The sequence below is a fragment of the Haliotis rubra genome, unplaced genomic scaffold (genome assembly GCF_003918875.1).
Source record: "Haliotis rubra isolate DU_JTF1 unplaced genomic scaffold, ASM391887v1 Scf137, whole genome shotgun sequence".
In the NCBI taxonomy this organism is placed as follows: domain Eukaryota; kingdom Metazoa; phylum Mollusca; class Gastropoda; order Lepetellida; family Haliotidae; genus Haliotis; species Haliotis rubra.
In genome coordinates, this window is record NW_025765303.1 from 813,734 (window position 1) to 837,967 (window position 24,234).

At 37.9% G+C, this 24,234-nt stretch overlaps 1 protein-coding gene across 3 annotated transcripts in view; it reads right to left on the bottom strand.

Moving 5' to 3' along the window:
* LOC124268204 (protein polyglycylase TTLL10-like) overlaps positions 1-23,306 on the bottom strand; it is a 57,222-nt gene extending 33,916 nt beyond the window's left edge. For 2 of the 3 annotated variants that reach the window (XM_046703233.1, XM_046703232.1), the window contains exons 1-3: positions 23,221-23,306; positions 21,304-21,494; positions 17,745-18,988 (exon numbers count right to left, since the gene is read on the bottom strand). In XM_046703233.1, coding sequence (XP_046559189.1) covers positions 17,745-18,988; positions 21,304-21,467 — 1,408 coding nt within the window. In that variant the 5' untranslated portion in view covers positions 21,468-21,494; positions 23,221-23,306. Of the gene's footprint in view, positions 1-676; positions 920-17,744; positions 18,989-21,303; positions 21,495-23,220 lie in introns of those variants that run through there. The other variant, XM_046703234.1, reaches the window with a different exon arrangement.
* Between the last annotated feature and the right edge of the window lie 928 nt (positions 23,307-24,234).

A 24,234-nucleotide genomic window follows, 5' to 3' on the forward strand; every position in this document is an offset into this window, starting at 1 on the left:
ACCACCTACCATTATAGCAGCTGGCATATTGTCAGAGCAGCAACAAACAAACAAACAAACGAACATACCTCCCTCCCACGTTTAGCTGATATGTTATGTGTGGGCAACAAACAAACAAGCGAACATACCTCCCTCCCACGTTTAGCTGATATGTTATGTGTGTTTGAAAAAAATATCATTAATCAGTGCTGGCATTAGAATCATTTTCCTCACAGGTCAATAATCAACCTGGTAGTTTCTATTGCTAAAAAAGTTTCTATTTCTAAAAAACATGAACATGACCCTAAAATGCCACTGAACTTGATTTCATCAAAATAGCACTGAGCACAGGGGACATACAGACCATCATTAGCCTGATAAATCCAACCTTACATATGTAGCTGTCCTTGTCAACATACAAATATGAATCACATTCATATCATGAGACCATTTATCAAACTTGACCGAGAATTACACACAACATTCAAACTGAAAGACTCATAGTTCAAGCTGAAGTTAATGGCGATCTTCTTACAAGAATATAATCTCAAAGATATTAATTACCATTGAACCGAGTCACCACTGTGTGTGTTCACAAACCCAGAAGACGATCCAGCTCGATAAAACCCTTAGATTCTTTAGCCGGTGCTTGAAGTATGCATGCTATATGCATAATTAGTGCTAAGAGATTACCTACCAGGTTTAGTCGGCATGGAAACATGAATCGCAATTGTTGTCAAACTTCTTTAGTGATGAGAGGTTGTAAAACTATCAGGGTGTATTCCTTCCAATCTTCCAGACAGTATGCACCGTATCGCCCGATACGATGTATTAATATGTGGCTCAAACAGGTGGGTCTATTACCGCATTACTTCAAGACAAAGTCAGGGTCGTTTCGACTACCATAATCACACCGGGGAGTACTTCACGTGAAAATCTCAGTTTGATCATGTGAAACTTTTTCAGTCACGTCTTAGATTTGGTTTTATTATTGAAAGGGTCTGTGTCAATCCATGTTGCCTTGCAATATGCTCAATACAAAACAACTCGCTCGGAACCTGTGGTCAATAATTCATACCGTCCACGAGTTTGTTTATGCAAACAGCCAAGTCGGTCTATAGCAACAACACGGAAGGCAGGGAGAGTCATTGTCCAATCACACCAAGTTAAATACTATCAATTCTATGGTTTTGTACTGGACTGACTGGTGTAATGATAAAGGGCTATGACTGCCGACATAGAAACCTTTCAGGCTACTGGTCGGCTTTAATATACAGATAATGAATTCTGATCAAGTGTTAATCACCAGTAAAAGTACTTTCAGAAGAGCCTGCATTTGTACAGACCTAAATCACTGTATGTGCACAGAGAAGGGAGAATGTTTCACAAACTTTGATGGGCTTGGTAGATAGTGTTGAAAGTAAGTTTTTAGTGGCATTATCCAAAAGGGAAAAAATGAGAAGTGACAAGAAACCTTTTTAGACCACTGATTATCTTGAATAATGTTTCTGAAAACTTTGAAATATTGTTATGAAAATAACATGGTTACCAACGACTTTTCTGTTCCTCACTCAAATTCTTTTTGTTGTGGCATAATCATATATATAAATATGAATTCAGGTAAGACTGGACCCCAGCACCTGTGCCTTTTGATGTGGCAATTTATGGATTGGGTGGTCAGACTTGGTTGATTGAGAGTCATTGTATCCAGATGACCAGTATATTTACAGGCGGCTATCATAAAGGTGGAGTATTACTGAGTGCAGTGTTAAACTGAGTGAAAAGGTGGACAATATAGAGAATCAATATTAACACATGAAGATAAAATGATTAAAGTCAGGCAAATGTCTGTTTATGCAATTTGACTGTCCCTTTCTAGAAGGATCTTGTTCCGCATGAACACTGTCAACAGGTCACCAAAGTGGGGTCAACAGGCATTCCAGAGTTCCTGACATCCTACTGAGCTTGCTACAAGTCACTTAAAAAACTATAAACAAACAACCTGTTGTAGGACCAGTATTAGACTAGTCAGTCTCTGAATCTAATGTACTTTTGTTGGAAACAAAAACTCCATTTGAATGGAAAAATAACTCAAGTGAGATGAGAGTTTCAGGAAGAGGAAAACCTAGAGTTGCTTCATTTATTGCACTACAGATAAGGCTGGGCAGAAGGGAAATACTGTGGTTCAGGGACTGTGAGACAGACAAGACCAGTGTAAAAGGAGCTAAGTCTGCACAACAGTCATACTGTATTCTCTTGACAAATCAACAATCTGGTTAAAAATGACCTGCTGTTTAATGGCCTGTGACAGGACAGAGCTGTTAGATGAATGAATTTTACATACTTTCTGTGATAAGAATATATAAGTAGATAATTATTTTGGATTCCCTGCTATCTTTTCAACATTACACTTAAAGACATCAGAATTGTGTATGTGTTGTAGATTATCAAGAGGTAAGTGAGTCAGTTATGGAGGGGCATTCCAGAACTGGGCTTCACACGCTCCACCCATGATAGGAATCAAACCTGGGTTTGATGAGCGATTCCTTTAACACTCGGATACCCCACCACCTCCACTCTCAACAAGTGTCAGTTCAGTAACTCATGTCATGAAGGAGCAATTCGTAGCCCAGAAACATTCTGACAAACAGAAACTTTGATATCTGCATGCAATTTCATTATTTCTGAAAAAGTACATGTATATATTTTTTACTCACTGAATATCTCATGTATTAAACTATCAAAAACAGTAGGTACAACCACAAACAGTGTATGAAATAAGCCCAAAACCCAACCAGACATCAGGGCTGTTAACTTCAAAAATGTTACCAGCCCAAATGGATTTAACCAGACCAGACACCAAGATTTATGAAACATCTAAATTTTTTACCAGTGAGACCATCGGGATGGTTAGATATAAATTTAGACCGTCCGTCAGAAATCTAGACCGTCTCAGGTGGTCGGACGGGCTTTATTTCATACACTGACACAAATTTAGTTAAACAAATTGTTTTCATTATATATGATCATGTATGAAGACTCTTAAACTGTGACATTTTCTTTTGAAAACAATAAATGACACTCAATATAAATCTATGAATGGATGTTTGAAATAAGCCTCCTGTAACAAGGCATTTTAACACCAAGCAAACAATCTTAGCATGAAAAAGAAATAAAATCAATGAGTGAAGCTTAATATTGAATTTACACACCAACACCTATTCAGATCCTACAAAAACTACCTGTTAACAATGTTAAGAAACCCTATACAATCTGTAGTGGAAACCAGCACAAAAACAAAGGCCATTCCACTAACTCAATAACAAAAATCATTATCTCCTGAAACAAACACTGTAACCCAAAACACAACTCAACACTCAATCAGACATCTTTTTCACCATCAAATTAAACAGCTTGTACAAGATTTACACCAATCGATTTCAATTTCCCTTTTTTATATAAAAATTTGGAACCATCAGGCATAAAATTAGCACCAATGGTAAAACAAAGACCTGCACTACCAATGTTTTGCCCTGCTATGACAACGCCAAAGACATGCAGACAATCACAGACCGATTTCCTAAAATCGATATTGACGAGTGTTGCTCGAGGCAGTGCCATTGAAAAACTGTCACTTGAAGAACAGGACACATCAGAAGAGGGAGGAAAAACAAACAGCAGCCAAGGAACTATTTTGTTCGATGTTGAAAGCAGCGGTTTCATTTTCAAAAGAATGGCCTGTTGCTATGTACTTTGGAAACATGAACACAATGGAGTTGGAACCCATTGTTTCAAACTGGGATCAAGAAAACATATCCTTGACACAAGGTTTTTACTTTGAACACTGGAAATAGTCAGTTGTTTGTACATCGACATAATGGGGATCTGAATGTATAGTATGAAGTTGGAATTATGGAGGAAAACAAATATACCATAGAGCAAATTGGTAGTCATTGTATATTGAGAAATAGAACTTGTTGCTATTTACTATGAAGATATAAACAGTCAGGAGTGTGACTACAATGGCTGACATTGTAACACATACATGAACTCAAGATTAAACTCTTTCAGAAAATTCACAATCAAAGATGCAAAGGAGACTGCTGAGTCTGTGACAGCATAAAATATTGATGCTAATGACCACACTATATCACTTGAATAAACAACAGACTTGTTTGCGTATAATCCTAGAGTACAATTCAATAAAAAGATTATTGTCCATGTGCAAGCATCTGTATCCAAACCTCATACCTCATCAGTAAATACTTAGATGAAGATGAAAATGAAAGGCATGACAGAATAATTATTGAAATTTGAAAGCATTAAATGATCTTTGTCTTCTTTTGAGTTGCATCTTAGAAGTGTCAATAAATATGTGATTATTCATATGAAATAAATGAATGGACTTTGTGTAACGCTGGGGGTGGGATGGGGTGGGGGGGTAGCCTGGTGGTGTAACCGTTACGCTCATCACGCTGAAGACCCGGGTTTGATTCCCCACATGGGTACAATGTGTGAAGCCCATTTCTGGTGTCCCTGCCATGATATTGCTGGAATATTGCTAAAAGTTGTGTAAAACCATACACACTCACTCATTATATAATGCTACTATTACCTGTGTTCTGTCTGCATCACAATGACTTGTAAATAATTAAGTCTGAGCCTGATAAACCAACGTTGATACTATCATATAATCATATGCAACATCATACATTGAGGTAAAATTATATGATTATTCACAAACCCACTGAACCTGACCACAAGATCAAATTCAATCGCTGCTCATGACAAGCAATAGGGGGCGGTGGGGTAGCCTAATGGTTAAAGCATTGGCTCGTCACGCCGAAGACCCGGGTTCGAATCCCCACATGGGCACAATGTGTGAAGCTCATTTCTGGTGTCCTCCGCCGTGATGTTGCTGGAATATTGCTAAAAGCGGCGTAAAACCAAACTCAGTCAGTCAGACAAGCAATAGAATGGTTTTAGCTGTAATGAACACATGTGTTCAACACAAGGCTTAAACATAGTAGACAGCCTCCATGGGCTTCTGGATCGAGTGTCTGCTCAGAGAAAGGATGGTCAGTGGTTCGATCCCCCAAAAAGACATCAGTTTTGGCAAAATTGAAAGGCACAATTTCACACATTTTCGTCAAAATGTTGGCATACCAGTACATTATACATATTGGGGCATATGCACTCACTTTAGCTTCCTATTGATGCAATAAAAGACTTATCCCTTACGACTTGCCTGAAATCGATAACTGAACTTCGAGGTGAACAGCTTTCAAACAGAGAACATTTGCCATATACGGAATAGAAACAATTGCTCCGTACATCGAAAAGTGTCACACACGGTGTTGTTGGTGTTTACCGACCTGATTTCAATCACAGATATTTATAGGATATTTGTAAAGAGAGTTCCAAGAGACATAACTCTATGGACTTCGCTTGAAATAATGTTCGGCCGATAGAGAGCTCAAGACCAATATAATGCGTTATTTTATTCAAACCTTTTGATGCAATATTGTAATCTAAATACGCAATTATTTTGGGAATTTATTATTTGGTACCTTCCATGAGGGCTGATAGTTAGTATTATTGAGAGAAATGAACTATGTATTTTTAGAGATGTGTGGTGTGAAATAGTGCCTTTAATATGTAAAGCTGCAAAAGCCTGTGGAATGTAACTGTGACATATTCAATGGTTCATTTTACAAACAGCTGTGCTGTAAATCAGGACAGGAAATGATTAGCCAGTCATCACAAAATGACATTAAACCTTGTCATCCAGTACATGCAGCCAAGTGCAAATCCCACAATCAGGGAGAAATTATTGAACTCCAATCACAGCCTAATTGTGTGAGAATGAACATACGCTGTATATTCTAAACAGAAATGGATTATTGCGGCAATCAGAATGAGACCATGGCAAACATACACCATGTACATATGCAGTGAAACAGGAGCGTCCTCCATGTGCCCATTAGTTCCAAATGAAGAGAGAGGAGATTGATCTTCATCTGTATATGTTGGGACGGATGATCTGGGGTTGCTGGTGTATGTCAACAAACTATGCTTGTTTGACTACTTACAAAATGCAGCACTTCTAACTCTGGGATGTTGCATTGCTTTCAAACAAGTTCTGTCCATCAGCATGATTGTTGGTGGGTTTAAAAAGTTGGAATGTGAAATGAGTTTCAGTAAACCATTGAGTGTTGGAATTATTAAAGTGTTCTTCAAAAGTTTTATGAATATTGATATTTCATAGTTTACTGCAAGGATTTTCAAGGCCAATATATAATGTTGAATAGAAACAGTTAGATGACCCTCCCATCTGTCGTCCTGCCTTAAACACCTGTAACTGGAGAATATAAAAAAAGTCCAGAAAAACAAATTTTCAGTTATCGTAATCACATATCACATTTGTATTTTAATTAAAAAACAAAACAAACAAACAAAAACATCACAGAATAACCAATTTTTAGTTTAATCAAGTTATGGTCAGGATAAAGTTTAGTCGACTGAGGTCAATTTCATCAAAACAGAATATCTTCATACGTCAGCTGTCACATAACTCCGAACATATTTTGTAAAAACTCAGAGCTATGTCCTTTTTCATGTGGTTAGTGGTCAGAGCGGTCACTTTGTGGACATTAAACTGATCCCAACAGCAGTTGTCCAGAAGGTGGAGTGAGTTAGTTTAGTTTTAGGCCGCTTTAAAGTTTTAGCAATATTCCAGCAATATCATGGCGGGGGACACCAGAAATGGGCTTCACACATGGTAGAGGGATCTGACTAACAAGGCCTCATTGTCCCTAAAACTGCTTTTCTCAATACATTGTATTCCTCAAACATCACTGGAATAAAACAGTGGCTGATTGATTTTCTCAAACCATAACATAATACTCAGCAACCTTTGAAAAACAAGCCAAAAACAGCTAAAAAGATTTCAGAAATTTGACAATGTCCCTATCAACACAAAATAGCTGATTGTAAAGTAAAATGACATATTACTGATCATTGTTAGGAAGGTGCATAGGTGACAAAACCAAAAACATACACCCCCCCCCAAAAGGTTTTGTTTCACAGACTCCAATCTTGACAAAAAATGACACGTCTGATATTGTTCATAAAAATATTTCAATTGCTTTCATCAACTTAACATTACCAATGGGTCAAAAGCACCTTTACAATACCTTGTCATATGTTTATTTTTATAACTGCAACATAATCAGAAGTCAAAATCATTATTTCAAACAGCTTCAAATAATTTTTAAACAGTTGATTTAACAGTTTGAGTTTTAATAATTTTACTTAAAACTTTCTTCACATGAAGCATTTTCATTCTTTAGAAACATGCACGTCTGATGCTATACACCTCACAAAGACCTGAAGGTAAAGGTCCTGTATATCCAGTATATCCACTTCAATAACCTCTCCCTCAGAAACTGCAGATGTGTGAAGACGACATCTCAAGAAGCCTCAAGTTGAAAAGAAAACTGCCGGTCAAATAGATACTTGTCAGCTGTGCTATTTACCTGACAAATACCCTATGTATATATTTTAAGGTCAAGTCAATAGTTCAAGGAAATTGTCAATTTCTGACACCTGTAATCAATAACTATCTCAGAGACTTGTCAATTATCTTGGAAGTACTTTTTAACACAATTGAGTTCTGAATTTCATCAACAGTGAATAACAGGTTACAAATTCATTGAATAATTTAATGATATATATTTATCCATCATATCGTCAAAGTTTACACACTTTCTTTACATATACACATCGATATGATAGACATCCACAAAGAAACCCTGCAGTGTACAGACATCATTACATGGGTCATTAAAACAGTGTGTGTTATTAAGTTTTTGTTGCATTCAACACAGTCAACAACATGTTGGACTAATATATATTATTTTGTCACAAGTATAGAATTGATGTTACACAAATATAGGTTTCATATGAGGTCGATATTTATTTTTATGGAAGACTGACAATTGACGAAGTTCAATACCATCTGTTGTCACTAAAATACCATCTGACTATGTTCTAATTAAAATACCATCTGACTGTTCTAATTAAAATACCATGTGCCTGTTTTCTAATTGAAATACTGACTGACTATGTACTAAATAAAATACTATCTGATGGTGTTCTTATTACAATATCTTCTGATTATTGTGATTTAAAAATACCATGTGACTGTGTTATGATTAAAATACCATGTGACTGTGTTATGATTAAAATACCACGTGACTGTGTTATGATTAAAATACCATGTGACTGTGTTATGATTAAAATACCATTTGACTGTGTTATGATTAAAATACCATGTGCCTGTGTTGTAATTGAAATACTGACTGACTATGTACTACATAAAATACTATCTGATGGTGTTCTTATTACAATACCTTCTGATTATTGTGATTTATAAATACCATGTGACTGTGTTATGATTTAAAATACCATGTGACTGTGTTATGATTAAAATACCATGTGACTGTGTTATGATTAAAATACCATGTGACTGTGTTATGATTTATAAATACCATGTGACTGTGTTATGCTTAAAATACCATGTGACTGTGTTATGATTAAAATACCATGTGACTGTGTTATGATTAAAATACCATGTGACCGTGTTATGATTAAAATACCATGTGACTGTGTTATCCTAAAAATACTACCTGGTCCAGTTCCAAGTGCTACGTGTATGAACTTGTTAATGATTATACATAAAACCATTATGGAAATAGCAAATGGACATTTTCATGATTTTATGTCTAGGAAAATGATCCTGTACCATATGACCTCAATACAATCAACATGCCATCTCACTTGGTTACAGTTAATATCCTATCTGACCTACCGGTAGTTATAATTATATCTACCTTCAGAACATGTTACTAACAGCAACTATGTATTTCTCTAGATCACTGACAACAATCATGCCATATTCATTCAGTACTCAATGGTGTTTCCAGACACTAGCCATTTCTGAAGTGTGAGATAATTATGGCAACATGGGTGACCTGATCAGCAATTGGGGTGGTCAGGTTAGGGCACACAGGTGGGTGGGTTGGTTACACAGGATACACAGGGTGGGTGGGTTGGTTACACAGGATGGGGTACAAAGGGGGTACAAAGGGTGGGTTGGTTACACAGGGTGGGGTATACATGATGGGGTACAAAGGGGGTACAAAGGGTGGGTTGGTTACACAGTGTGGGGTTACACAGGATGGGGTACAAAGGGGGTACAAAGGGTGGGTAGGTTACACAGGATGGGCTACACAGGATGGGGTACAAAGGGGGTACAAAGGGTGGGTTGGGGCGTTACACAGGGTGGGGTACAAAGGGAGGTACACATGGTGGGTTGGTCACACAGGGTGGGGAATACAGGATGGGGAACACAGGGTGGGATGGTACAGGGTGAGGTTGATGTTTCATTACTGGGAAGGAGTGAGATTTGCCTGCCTTAGGCATGATCAAGAGTTTGGGGCAGTAAAAGACTATCTATTATCATCACCACTAATTATGGATAGAAATGTCTTTTTTGGTTCATTTCAGCCATGTTACCTTGGGAGTATCTTCTTCATGGAAACTATGTTTGAAATAAGGATAATATTTGGTGTCAAACATTAAGAAGATAAAAATAGTAGGCCAAAGTCTTAAAATTGGATATTGAACAAATAGTGATTATTTGAAAACAGTGGATATACAACTTCATTCAAAATAACATGTATGTGTACAAAGGGTGGGTTGGTTTACACACTTTCACTGTACATATATTTTTCATTACATATATACATCGATATTATAGACATCCACAAAGAAACCCTGCAGTGTACAGACATCATTACATGGGTCATTAAAACAGTGTGTGTTATTAAGTTTTTGTTGCATTCAACACAGTCAACAACATGTTGGACTAATATATATTATTTTGTCACAAGTATAGACCCATCCTGTGTAGCCCACACTGTGTAACCAACCCACCCTATGTACCCCCTTTGTACCCCATCATGTATACCCCACCCTGTGTAACCAACCCACCCTTTGTACCCCATCCTGTGTACCCCACACTGTGTAACCAACCCACAGTGAATAACATATATGTACAAGTGTACCCCATCCTGTGTACCCCACCACTGAAAGACAACATGTATGTACATTGAAGAATTATGCTCATGATGTCAATCACTGGATTGTTTGGTCCAGACTCAATTATTTGACTGCATTATATAGCATGAATATTGCCAAGCGCCATTTCTAGCATCATCACCCACAAATTGTCTATTTCATGCACATCCTACAAGAGCATTAAGGTGTGATCCAGTAGCTGAGCGGGTAAGTGTCTGCTCATCATGTGCAGGCTGGGATTGTGTTTCTACATAGTCGCATGTCTGAAACCCATACCTGGTTTCACCCTTGATATTGATTGAAAGTTGTCAAAACAAAATTTAATTCCGACTTCTTCAATCACACAATCAAGATTATTATTGAATGACTTTGTTTTAAACCACAGTCTTCCCATGGATGCCAGTATATCAACTCTGGTCACAGGGAAACCAAGGGTTGACAGCATGAGGAAACATTCATCTCGACAGGTATGGTGATACAGATGAGCTAGTTCTGTTTTCATGTGTTCATTTATTCAACACATAACTTCTAAAATATATAAACAAAGAATTTGTATTTTACTAACCTCATTCATTTGGACTTGACTAACCTAAGATTTAATTGCTACTCTGCAAACTAATCTTAAATTGTTAAACCAAATACTGTTGACTGTCCACAAAGCAGACAAGTCCTTGCCATGTTACTGGTCAAATGCTAGTCCTCTACACTGTAAATCCTGAAGAGACAACTATATCATGACTTAGACTCATATATCCTAATTACACAAACACGGGCCCTGTGTCATGGCTACCTGCCAAACTACACAAATTGATAACCCATATTTACAGCCTTGAAATAATGATCAATAACCACAACACAACAATCTTAATCATGACATACCACATATATATGGCTCCCCGAAATAGAACAACAAAAACTGTTACATGCATATTTGAAATTAATACCTACCTTACAGAAATCAGTGGTTTGTAATAACAGGGCTCCAGCAATGTCTGGTATTGAGAAACAGCTACCAGTGTCTCACAATCAGCACTGTTTCAGCCTAAACAGGCTAATGCCTGGTTGCTAGGAGCTTACCCCACCTGTCAAATCCTGTACAGGCCTCTATTTGATTGTTAAATCATACAGCCAAGACAATTAGTAATCCTCATTGAGTACACACCATAGAGCCTGCCTGTGCAGGGTCTCTGTACAGGTAAAGGAGGTGTTTTATACAGACTTGCTTGTTACACATGGTAATCTGGAAACCCAGAATGTTTCAAAAAGTGACAATTCTAAAAGAATGAGGTATGCATTAGGACCTTCTTACGGACCGCTAGATGTGTGAAATTTCAGGAATGATGAACATGAACTGAAATTGTTATTACACTTTGTGATGATGTATGGCTGAATGAAATATGCCAAAAGGATTTTTCCATATAATATTTTAACAGGAGGTCAGTGATCCAAGGTAATTTTGCAAAATTTCAATAGAATATCGCTCAGTTAAAGTTTAAAAATGAAAGCTATACTTGAACACAAACAAGATTTGAAAGTAAGCCAATGTCTGCTGTCTTGAGGCTGGCTATTTTAAAAGTAATGATGATTTGAAAAGAGATTTTATAACCTTAACTGAAATAATGAATGCCACCAGGGATATATGTCTTCATTTACGAAGCCGTTCACGGACATTCTGCCAGTTCTAGCAGCATACAAAAAGCCTTTTCCTACAAATTGTCTTTGTCATCTATTTCCTGTGTAGACACAAGCATAAGGAAGGCGGCCAGTTGCTCTGAGGTGATGCAATGCAACTGGCAGAGTTGTGTCTCATATGTCTCTGCTCATTATTTCTTCTCATGTACTCTTTACAACGATATACGTCAAATTATGTATTTTTATACTAAAGGATTTGACCTAAAATCAATTTTGTTTGGAAACCAAAGCTGATCCTCGATAGTAAACAAAGAACATTTAATTTCAGTGCACTCGTTTATAAATTTAACAGGCAGATTTGATCCAAAATAATTTCTTCATATGACATATACTGTTTAACAATGATTGGCGCTATTTCTCGTTTTTGCAACATTTATATAATCATTCACATTGTACATTCATTATGACATGTTTACTCTTCCTTCCATTGTATCCCGGAGCGTATTCATATAAGCTTATGCTTGTTTACCAATCCGGTTCCTTTCTTTGGAAATAAATATGTTTAAATCATGTCTCATATGTGTGCAGAGATTATGGGTTTAAATCATGATCCAGTTATGATCCTTGGTTGATGGTTTGATGGTCCAGTAGTTTGACTACATCACGTCATACTAAAAGACATTAAAATAATGTTTTAATGCCTAACGCTTAGTAGGGGATACAACCAATATTTATTCTTATGGTCAGTACAGTGAGTCAGTGAGAGAATAAGGGTAGTTTTACACCACTTTTAGTAATATTCCAGCAATATCATGGTTGGGGACAACAGAAATGGGCTTCACATATTGTACCCATGTGGGAAATTAAACCTGGGGCTTTGGCATGACGAGCGAACGCTTTAACCCCACTGAGTTTTACCTGATGATGGGGCCAGAACAAGTGATGAAACGTTGTACTCAAGAATAAACAGAAGATGTAACCCAGAAAAATCTCTATGTTCATCAAATAGCATCTTCTAAAATGCCAATCAAGCATCTAACATAATTCATTTAAACATGTGCAAGAGAGAGAACAGAGCTAAATTTCAACCTTGTCAGGTCATTGAACAATATGAAGATAATCTTAGTTTTGGAATCAATGTCAAATTTAAAAACAATTACTGCTCCAACTTCTAAATTCCTCTCAAAGAAGTTTTAAAAAATGGACCATTTAGAACACTTGGAGCCATTACCAAAAGGTAATAGTCAGGAAAATGTATCTTAAAACACAAAACAATCACATCGGCTACATCATAAAATATCGCATGAATTCTGAAATAACCCACATTTCATTCACACATCCAATGACAAATGCATTTATACTCTGAATACATCAGAACTAGTTTGTCATGAAATACATTCACGTTTCGTCATTGCAGGAAAATGATCTCATTTAAATCAAGTTGTAACTTGATCTCCGTAATTACACATTCCAAGTCATAAAAAGTGTGGATAAAACTCAAATGATGTTAATTCTAGATTGAGGTGAAATTGATCTATGAGTGAAATTACAGTCCAACATGGGGAAATCCAGTCTCGCTGAAAAAAAAAAAAATTCTCTGCATTCTCTAATTAAATCAATTAGCCATGACCATACGCGCAACACGTTCAAAGACTACAAGGTAAAACTGAATACCCCTTTCTGGCCCTACCCTTAAAACCATGGCACAGAAACAATCAATTCTTGGAAAAGAAATAACAATAAAGTTCCATTTGCATGGGATGTTAGGGGCTGGACCTGTTGTCTAAGTACGATATAACAACCCAATTATCGTTGAAAACCTGGCGTTAATGTGATTTCACAACCGCCTAGTGAACGCACCATTTACAGTGCACGCCAGCAGTTTCCAAGGCATGGGAGCTTATACTGCTCCAGCACAACTTTAATTGATTCTGTCCATTCAGATAGGCCTTTCCGAACGATCAATCAAATTTCAGCACTATTGTCATTGCAAAATATTCTTAACTGTTCTTATTATTAAACCAGTATCAGGTTCATAGAAGACAAACTGGAATAAAATATGGACCACTTCTGAAATTATATATTCTTCCAGAAATTTAACAATGCCTGCAAACGCATCCTTCAGCTTTAATTCATCATGACCTAAAAACTATGTCATTCACAATTAGATGAGACAAAGATTTAATTACTTCCTTCATGGATTCCCTCTGTTAAACAAAGAGAATAAATAATACTGATAGGGTTGATTTGAGATTCATATCCTAACAAAGATTCCAAAAAGAGGTTTGATAAAATACAACAAAAAACAAAATAAATTACATGATTTTTTTTTAATCAGGGTTGTTTTAGTTCTTAAAAATGTAGCATAAGCTTGTTTGTAAAATCTAAAAATTTACTGGTCTGCCTTAAAAACAAAAACACAAAAGCTGTGATCTCAATCTCTACAAACACTACACAATTATTCCATTCACCAGTCAAGAAGTCTACAATTCACAATTTCTTCACATCATTGCTTCTTTAGAATTCTAGAATAATCCGAATCAAAGCTTGGGATTACACCTAATCATATTCCAACAATGACTAAATCTTGTCATACTGTGATTACCCAGGTCTAATAAGAGTGGCTATAAAACTGTGAAACCAATCAGTGTTTATATTTCCTTATTTTCTCTTCCTCATCAGATCTGCAACCCAGTATTAACACAGACAGATGTTCGTGCCCGGCTTCTCTGACCTTTGACCCCTGTGTGCTAGCAAGTCTCACGTTTTGATTGATTGACATGTACGCGGCTTAATGTACGATGGGAAACAATAGCTAATTTGATGAGCTGTCAATCATCTTCAAATTTTTATTCTATGATTAATGTCCACTCGTGATGTCTTGACCAGTGGACATTCTGACATATTTCCGTGACTCCTGATTTCCTTGTGTGTGCTTTCTTTTTAATCAAACGAATACTTAAAAATAAATCTGAATACACAGTGCCATTTAGAAAGTGATCAAATGTAACATATATATTATATTGGGATTACACTTTCTCAGTTTGTGGAAAGTGTGGTGGCTGAGTGGGTTAAATCGCTGACTTTGCTGGCGATTAGGTGCCTGTTGTTACCTAGTTCAAGAGGTAAATATTTCTGTTGGATTTTGTTTGATCTAACTTAATTAGACCTGACTGTTAGTTTTCAGATTACATATTCCAAGATTTGAATCATCAGCTTGTGACCCATACAACTTATCTAACTTTGCCTATCAGTACTATGTTGGATTGATGAAATATGAAAAAGGCAACAAAAACAGCTGTTAAGATGTCAAATGTTGCTTGCCCTCCTTTTTTCATATTTTTTTACATCTATTGGCTGCTGACAATATAAATAATTCAATTTCAGATTCGAACAGGGATGCACAAAGAAAGCATCTATTTGTTTTATATTGTTTGACAAGGCAAAGTTTTAATCTTTTTACAGAGCAACTGTCAAAATCCAATTTTGTTTCAAGCATCTGTGGCTGTTTTTCCTTCTCGCGATTGTCAACATCCTGATCTGTTTTATCAGACTAAAGTAAGAAACTATTTCACTGCTTCATAATATTTATGTGGATGGGGAATATTGATGAACAGGAATGATGGAACAATGTTACAATGGATATGTTTGATCATGAAGGAGGTAACTAGGGCACCATCATGATTGTAGCCAATTATTATATTACTCAAAAGGTATATTTTTACGAGATTAGTTCTGTTGGCTTCTTAGATCTTTCTGATAGGGCCTGCACATTCTGATCAGGACCCACAAACTTTTTATGGTTCTAGGTCCTTAGGGACTGCAGTTTTCAGGGTGAAGGTCAAACACTGTGTAGTAACCATAGTTTGCTGTACGCATTTCAACTTAAGTGAGTGAGTATGGTTTTATATCAATTGTTTTATAGCAATGTTCCATCAATATCACGGCGGGGGACTTTCAGCTAAAGACAATGGAGAGATTATGTATTCATAGAGGGCACAGAAGAAACAGTTTGTTTCAGCCATAAGTTCATTATAAGCAAGCTCATTACAAACATAGTTTCCTGTATTTGGAGTGTGTTATTTGTTTATCATAATTCCATTCTACTAATTAAGGTGTTATAAAAGCCTATAGATCAGCATTCTGTGTCGTGTGATTTCTTAGAAGATTTTCAAAATCCTGGTAAAATAAAAAGGAAATTGAAGTCTGCATTTGAAAACGGTCTTGCTTCCTTTTGAATGTGTCTTTATAGGGAAGATAACAATTGATGTTCCTCTGATTACATTATTGTGCTTTTGAAGCATCTACAAAGTTATTATTTGCAGATGAAATGACTTTTGATGAAAGACATTACTTCTGTTTGGGTTCATGTTACAGGTATATCATTTCAAAGATACTAACAACATTGGTAAGCCAAAAATATTAATCAATTACAAAGTCTAAGTATCATCAGGACACACATGGACATGAAATATCTCAAATCCTGCATATTAAGATGAGTAGGTGTCCTTAGTTGTCTCAGTTACTGAAGGTCCGGGTTACAATGAACATTCAGTAACCCATGCTTGTCGAAAGAGGCGACTAACGGGATTGGGTGGTCAGGCTCGGTGGCTTGGTTGACACATGTCATCGGTTCCCAATTGCTCATGTTGTTGATCACTGGATTGTCTGGTCCAGATTCGATTATTTACAGACCGCCGCCATATACTATTAGTTGGAATATTGCTGAGTGCGGCATAAAACTAAACTCACTCATAATGACAATTTGCTGTTTTATGCCACACTCAGCAATATGGTGAAGTCTGTAAATATAGTGAATCTGGACCAGACAATCAATTGATCAGCAGCATGAGCTTCTACCTAAACAATTGGGATACAATTGGTCATGTTTCAACCAGGTCAGCGAGCCTGACCACCCGATCCTGTCAGTCACCTCTTATGACAAGCATGGGTTGTTGAAGACCAATTCCATCTCAAATCTTTAAATGACCATTACTATGGCTGACTGGGTGGAACAAGCAAAGGGGCGCATAAGTACTGATGACAATAAAAACTAGGGCTGGAATGACATACCAGATGTGTAATCCTATATGTATCATGATACCTTGCTCACGAGTATCACAAAACTTTGCTCATGATCAGATATGTACAAGACCCGTGAAGATCTGGGTTAGAATTGATCTTCAGGTAGGTGAGGTGAAATTGAGTTTAACGTTGTGCTTGAGAATATTTTGCTCATATGACGATGTGCATGCGTGTATGTGTATGTGTATATGCGGCTGCTTGTACTAGCCCAGACTGAAGCTGGTTTTATAGTGCTAGCCCACTGAGATACCATGCCGCAGTGAAGCATGAATACCCCACTCAGACACATTATACTGACTCCGAGCCGACCAGTCCTTGTTGTACCCATTAATGCCGAGCGCCAGGCAGGGACCAACAAGTACCATATTTTAGCGTCTTTTGGTATGACACGGTCGGGTATCGATTGATCAGTAACCCATGCTTGTCATAAGAGGCGACTAACAGGATCTGGTGTTCAGACTCTAACTTGGTTGACACGTGTCATCATATCCCAATTGTGTAGATCGATGCTCATGTTGTTGCTCACTGGATTGTCTGGTCCAGGCTTGATTGTTTACTGACCGCTGTCATATAGCTGGAATATTGCTGAGTGCAGCGTAAAACTAAATTCACACACTCACTCACACACTCAGATATGTATCATGATACTTTCATGTGCATCTGTGGGCTGTACAAGATTGTTTTCATAAAATGTTCAAATCAGTCATGATTGAATGCTCTCTCGCTGATGGTATTCTTATAAGCATTAGTCTGGTATAACAGTAATCAAAGCATTTTTGGTACCACCTGATCTTTTTAATTTGAGTATGACTCTGATTGATACTCTTGTCTGGTAGTAAAAATATGTGATTCACCATTAATAATTTTGAAAATAACAGGAATTATCATCAAACATAAAATCATACCTGACTGATTGGCTGAGGCACCATTTTGTCCAGAGTTGTCAGATGACTGATGTCCGTCTGCATCAGTAGGTGGAGTCTGCCAGACATCAGACACATCTGGATTTGTGTTCTCAGGAGGGATTTCAGAAGAGGATACAACACGTTTGTCCATTGAATGGTGTTCATGGATGTCTGAAGCATCTCTGATGTCTAGAGGTTCTGAGATATCAGATCTACCTTCAGCAAGAGGAAAGTCAAACTCAGAACTTGAATCAGAAAGATGGTCAATGGTTTCAAATTCATTACATTTATCTCCATCTTCAAGAATATTGACTTTGGGAATATATAAAGTTGATGACATATCATCCAAATGTTCAGCAGTGTAGTCACAGGTCTCAGAATCACATTCAGCTATACAATAACAAGGATCAAAATAAAGGTCTAATGTTGAGGCACTATCAGATACACTCATGAGGTCACAGTTTACAAAATGAGTGTCCACTATGTGAGATTCTAATTGGGTGACATCAGCGAGCAGAGGCAGCAATTCTTGTCCATTCTGTTGTATATGACCTTCATAATCTGTGACATTTTCTGGTCCCTGACCAGATTCTAAAAAGTCAAACTGACTTGAGTCCCAGGCAGTGTTGATGCCACCAAATGGAGTAATTCCACTGGTGTGGTCTTCTTCGTCATTGCCATGGAATTCAGGGAGAGAGTTGCTTCTGTGAGAAGGATTTGGTTTCTGAGGTTCTAACTGCAAAGTGGCAGAACTCCTTGAACTGTGGATAGTGTGGATATCAGTGTTTGGTTCAGAATAAGAATCAGCCATTGAATATTCTGCAAGGGAAGGACTGAAACTCTCTGGACAATCCAGTTGATCATAAAAAGCCCAGTGGTCATCCTGTGTTTTTTCTGTTGATTCCCCATCGCTGCTACAGGAAAGATAACCTGATACCTCATCTGGAAGTTCGGAATCACTTTCAAATTCTCTGTCAGATCCTTCCGCTACAGATGCAAGAGTGACAGTTTCTGAATCCACCTCAATGATTTCTCTCTCCAGGTTCTGTTGATTGGCAGAGCACTCTGAGGGTGAATGACTGTCACCAAGGTCAAGGACACATGTACTTGGTCTGTCAGCATCATCATCCCCACTAGCAGCTTCATCCTGTTGTTCTGGAGTGGAAGAACTTGAGGCAGGATGGAAGACAGATTTCTTGCTTGGTTTGTATTTTGTACGTTTCCATGGATGTTGGGGACAATAACTGGAATAAGACAAAAAAGTGAGTTAAATATTGATGAATGTTTGTTGGTAAAAGCTGCACACAACAATATTTCAGCTATATCATGGCTGTCTGTGAAGAATGCAGTCTGGACCAGACAATGCAGTGATTGCAGCCGTGAAGGTCCGGGTGAGAATTGATCTTCAGTAACCCATGCTTGTCGTACGAGGTGACTAACAGGATCGGGTGGTCAGGCTCGCCGACTGGGTTGACACATGTCATCATATCCCAATTGCATAGATCGATGTTCATGCTGTTGATCACTGGACTGTCTGGTCAAGACTGGATTATTTACAGACCGCCGCCATATAATATTGCTGAGTGCGGCGTAAAACTAAACTCACTCACTCACTCACTCACTCAATGCAGTGATTGATGGCATGAGCAGTAATCTACACAACGAGGACACAATGACATGCATCAGCCATAACTTTCCAGATGAAACCTATGTTCATACCACCGATGTCTGTCAGTAGCTGTTCACACCAAAGACAAGGTTCGAAGGGGTGCAAAGTTATTGACCTTGGATATGACTAAAAGAGCGGAACAACAATAATGAGCAAGACAATGAAACAAAGTACAATTGGAATGCATTCTGACCAAATATTTCCAATGACGCATGTGTAAAGTGGGAAGTATCGTAAGCTGAACTGTTCCAAAGACTAGTATTAAAACAAACTGATTTGATATAACTGTCAAATGGGAAAAAAGAAAGGTGAAACACACTTTAGGCATTAAGTTATGCAAATGTTCAACAACTGTTTCAAGACAATGACTATATAAAAAAATGTATTTGTAGAAAGGCGGAAACATTTTTCTACCTCAGACTTCACAAGTTCACAGGAACATGACTAAATACACAAACTGTAAGCTAAAAGAATTGATTAAACCCACTGCAAGGATGTAGCCTGGTTTGGGTGACACATGTAAACTGTGGTTTGTGGTATTTCTTCCCAATTCACATGATACCTTGCACAAGTATATCTCAATTAGATAATGATGTTAATGTTTCTCAGATAATGGTTCTCATAAATATGTATTGAGAAAATCCAGAAAAGCGTCACAATTTCAGTATTGTGGTAATATGGAAATAAAGACTTATGGAAAATACATGTAATTTACATCATATATTTAAATGACAGATATATGATTTGGAAATGATCACAATGGCCTAACAATGGTTATGCTGTGATAATGAAAGCAAGGTGTATTTGAGTTTAGTCCTATTTGTTGCCATGGTAACAGCCTAAGGCACAAGTTCAGCTTGTTTTTGACACAAACACAAAGTTTCATAATGAAATATCATATACTTATATCTGTTCATATCTGAATACATAATGTTTACTTCATGTTGAACTATAACATGGCCATCCAATTAAATGTCATGAATGGTGAGTGAGTGAGTGAGTGAGTTTAGTTTTGCACCGCACTCAGCAATATTCCAGCTATATGGCAGCGGTCTGTAAATAATCAAGCCTGGACCAGACAATCCAGTGATCAATAGCATGAACATTGATCTGCGCAACTGGGAACCGATGACATGTGTCAACCAAATCAGCGAGTCTGACCACCCGATCTCGTTAGTCGCCTCTTACGACAAGCATGGGTTACTGAAGATGAATTCTAACCCGGATCTTCTCGGGTCTTCATGAATGGTACTATACTTTCTCTCTATGTTGTAATCAGTTGAATAGCTCATATGTCAGATAAAGATCAATATTGAAAAAATATTGCTTTTGGCAAATTGATAACAAATTCATGCTAGTTGTTTTTCTCTCTCAGTTTTGAAACTGGCATGATAGTCCACCGCTGACAGAAGTCTGTGATGCCATGTTAAGAGGCAACAATGTTACATGTTGCTCGACAATTCTAAGTCACATCTGCATTATAACAATGCACAACATTTGATAAAATAGAAAGTGATCATGAGAGAGTACAAGACATGAGATAGGATAAGTTTAAAATTTATATTTTCAACTTTAAAAACATGGCTGAAGACAATAGCTTGATTTGTGCGAAGACTGCTGAACCATACTGACATGTTCTCAAGAGGGTTTAAAAGGTTGGTGACTATGATCCCAATAATTCTAATCAGCCCCACATAATTTTTCTCACAATACACCAAATGAACAAAACACACCTGGAGAATACTAAACAAGACATGATACACAAATGATATGTGGGGATATAAATAGACACTAGTCAGTTAGTCTGAGAGGTTCTCTTTTGTTCTTGAGTTTAAAAAAAATATTGCATAAGATCTTTATATAATTTGAATGCATCAATTCCTTACTAACCTCTTGCAGATACCCATGAGCCAGGTGTCTATTGACTTGAAGTAGTACCTCTCACTGTGGAAGCTTTTGGCTGAGAACCTGTAGCTGTCAAACACCTTCACCTTGCCATTGTTCCAGCGGGCGCCGATGGTCTTCTCACCCTCCCCCGAGCCAGATCTCCACATGAGTCATGTTGTGGCGCTGCTTCTTGGCTAAGAAACCAATCATTAGTACATATAACTCCTGCAACACCATCGGACATACAAGGAGCTTCCTATGACTTCAGGATTGTAATCTATCTCAGATGCAATGTATTTCCCAAAACAGATTTTCAAGCTGTTTTTTTATATAAATTATCAAAATGTTATGCTCATGCAAACTACTTTTGTGCTGAGGTATTTCAGATGCAGACACTAGAGAAGATGTGGGTGAGTGAGGGAGATGGGTTTAATGCTGCTTTCAAGGGCGTACCCAGGAAATAAATTAAGTGTACGCATCACCCTCCCCATCAATATGTTTTTTAAATGGTTGCTCAAGACAGCATTTCTTGCTAAATTTTCCTGAAAAAGTGTATTTCAAACTTTTCATAGGGAAATTGATGAAATTGAACTGATAAAGTTAGCATTCTAACTAATATTTTATAACATACTTAAGCAATGTCAAAATAGTTCTGTAATGGATACTTTCTTTTCCTCTGGCTGAGGAGCAAGCTCACTTGTATCATCTTTCACAGATGAAATCTTCAATACTTGTCAAGTGTCCTTGAAGTGCTACACGCCATGTTGGCATCAAAGTAGCATGAGAGTTATCCACCTTTCATAGCAAGGGAGACTACTCTCAAAATAATAAATCCATAACATACCACATGTAAAACAAAATTGACGAAACAATTAGGTGTGGGCACGTGCCTTACGTGCCTAATGGCAGGTACACTACTGGCTTTAGCTGAACATTTGTTTAAGTGACATGAAGTATGCCAGCTTCAGATAGGGTCAAACGTTACACAGGTAGCAAACATTTACCAATTTGGCAAAATTCAAAAGTGTGGTCACAGGTACAAGATCACTGATCCAGATGAATCAAACCCAGGATCAGCAGATCCTTGATTCTAAGGGACACAACTCTGGATAGAAAAATTCACCAGATAGAGACCTTCAGCACCAGACAAACTTTGAGTGAGTGGAAAGCTGTTTAACACTGCAGTCAGCAGTATCACAGTTGTCACATGGCAGCCTTACATTAATAGGGGCTGGGCCATGTGAAAAGGTAACTGACAGCATGACTTCTTTGAGTGAGTGGGTGTGTGAGTGAGTTTAGTTTTATGCCACACTCAGCAATATTCCAGCTATATGGCATTGGTCTGTAAATAATTGAGTCTGGACCAGACAATCCAGTGATCAACAGCACAAGCATTGATCTACGATGATATGTGTCAACCAAGTCAGTGAGTCTGACCACCTGATCATGTTAGTCCCCTTTTACGACATGATTGGGTTACTGATGATCCATTCTAACCCACATTTTCACGAGTGTCTTTGAGTGGCATTTAGAAAATGGTGTAATGAACAATGGGGAAAGTTCAACAGCATCAGGATACAATGACACAAATGAGCCAAGTCACTGAGTCTGACCACCTGACCCATCGTAGTCATCTTATGCAGCAAGTATAGCTTACTAAAGATCGGGTAGTGGGGTAGCCTAGTGGTTAGAGCGTTTGCTCATCACATTGAAGACCCAGGTTTGATTCCCCACATGGGTACAATGTGTGAAGCCCATTTCTGGTGTTCTCACTGTGATATTGCTGGAATATTGCTAAAAGTGGCATAAAACAAAACTCACTCACTACTAAAGATCTTTCTACCCTGGAATCCCTTGGTGTCATTGTTCTTAGTGGTAAGGTGATCGTAACTCCCATTCCATAACACTGACTGCTCTTACATTTTGGGTTGGTGTAGATTCCGGACATGAAGACGAGGTCCCCTGGTTTCATCTGTTCCTCCTTCAGGTTGATAGGCAGAGTGTCGTACATGTAGGCCTGATTCCATGGTCCAATTTTGAAGCCTAAGTCTTTCCGCATGTCCCGGAGCACCTGTCGGACCAGCCCACAGCAGTCCAGGAACAAGGGAGACTGATACTCTGGGGCTGGAGGACAGACACATGGATTGTTTACTGATTGGGGACCCGTGAAGGTCCGGGTTAGAATACTGATCTTCAGTAACCCGTGCTTGTCGTAAGAGGCAACTAACGGGATTGGGTGGTCAGGATCGCTGACTTGGTTGACACATGTCATCGTATCCCAATTGCGCAGATCAATGCACATGTTGGTGATCACTGGATTGTCTGGTCCAGACTCGATTATTTTCAGACCGCCGCCATATAGCTGGAATATTGCTGAGTTGCGGCGTAAAGCTAAACTCTCTCACTCCCTCACTGAGTGGGAGTAACAAAAGTTGATAAATGCTTATAAATGTCCTCACTCCAATTCACTGATAAAGTCTGTGTGTCGAGATTAATGTTTCCAGTCATACATTTACTAGCATTCAAATTATCGTATAAGCAAAAGGCTTCCTAAAAATCAATAAAATCAGCCCCTTTGACATAGTGAACCTTCACTCTACACTGAGTAATATTACAAGTCCAAAGGGGCGGTGGGGTAGCCTAGTGGTTAAGGCATTAGCTCGTCACACTGAAGACCCAGGTTTGATTCCCCACATGGGCACATTGTGTGAAGCCCATTTCTGGTGTCACCCACCGTGATATTGCTGGAATATTGCTAAAAGTGGCGTCAAACTAAACTCACTCACTCACTACAAGTCCAAAACATGGAAGTGTTGAGAAGAAAATCTGTACTCATATGAGCACACCTCCTGTCATTCTGCTAATTTCATTTGTGTTGAGTTCAAACCGATCTAAGAGCTAAGGTGATCACAACTCCCACACCTTAACACAGAC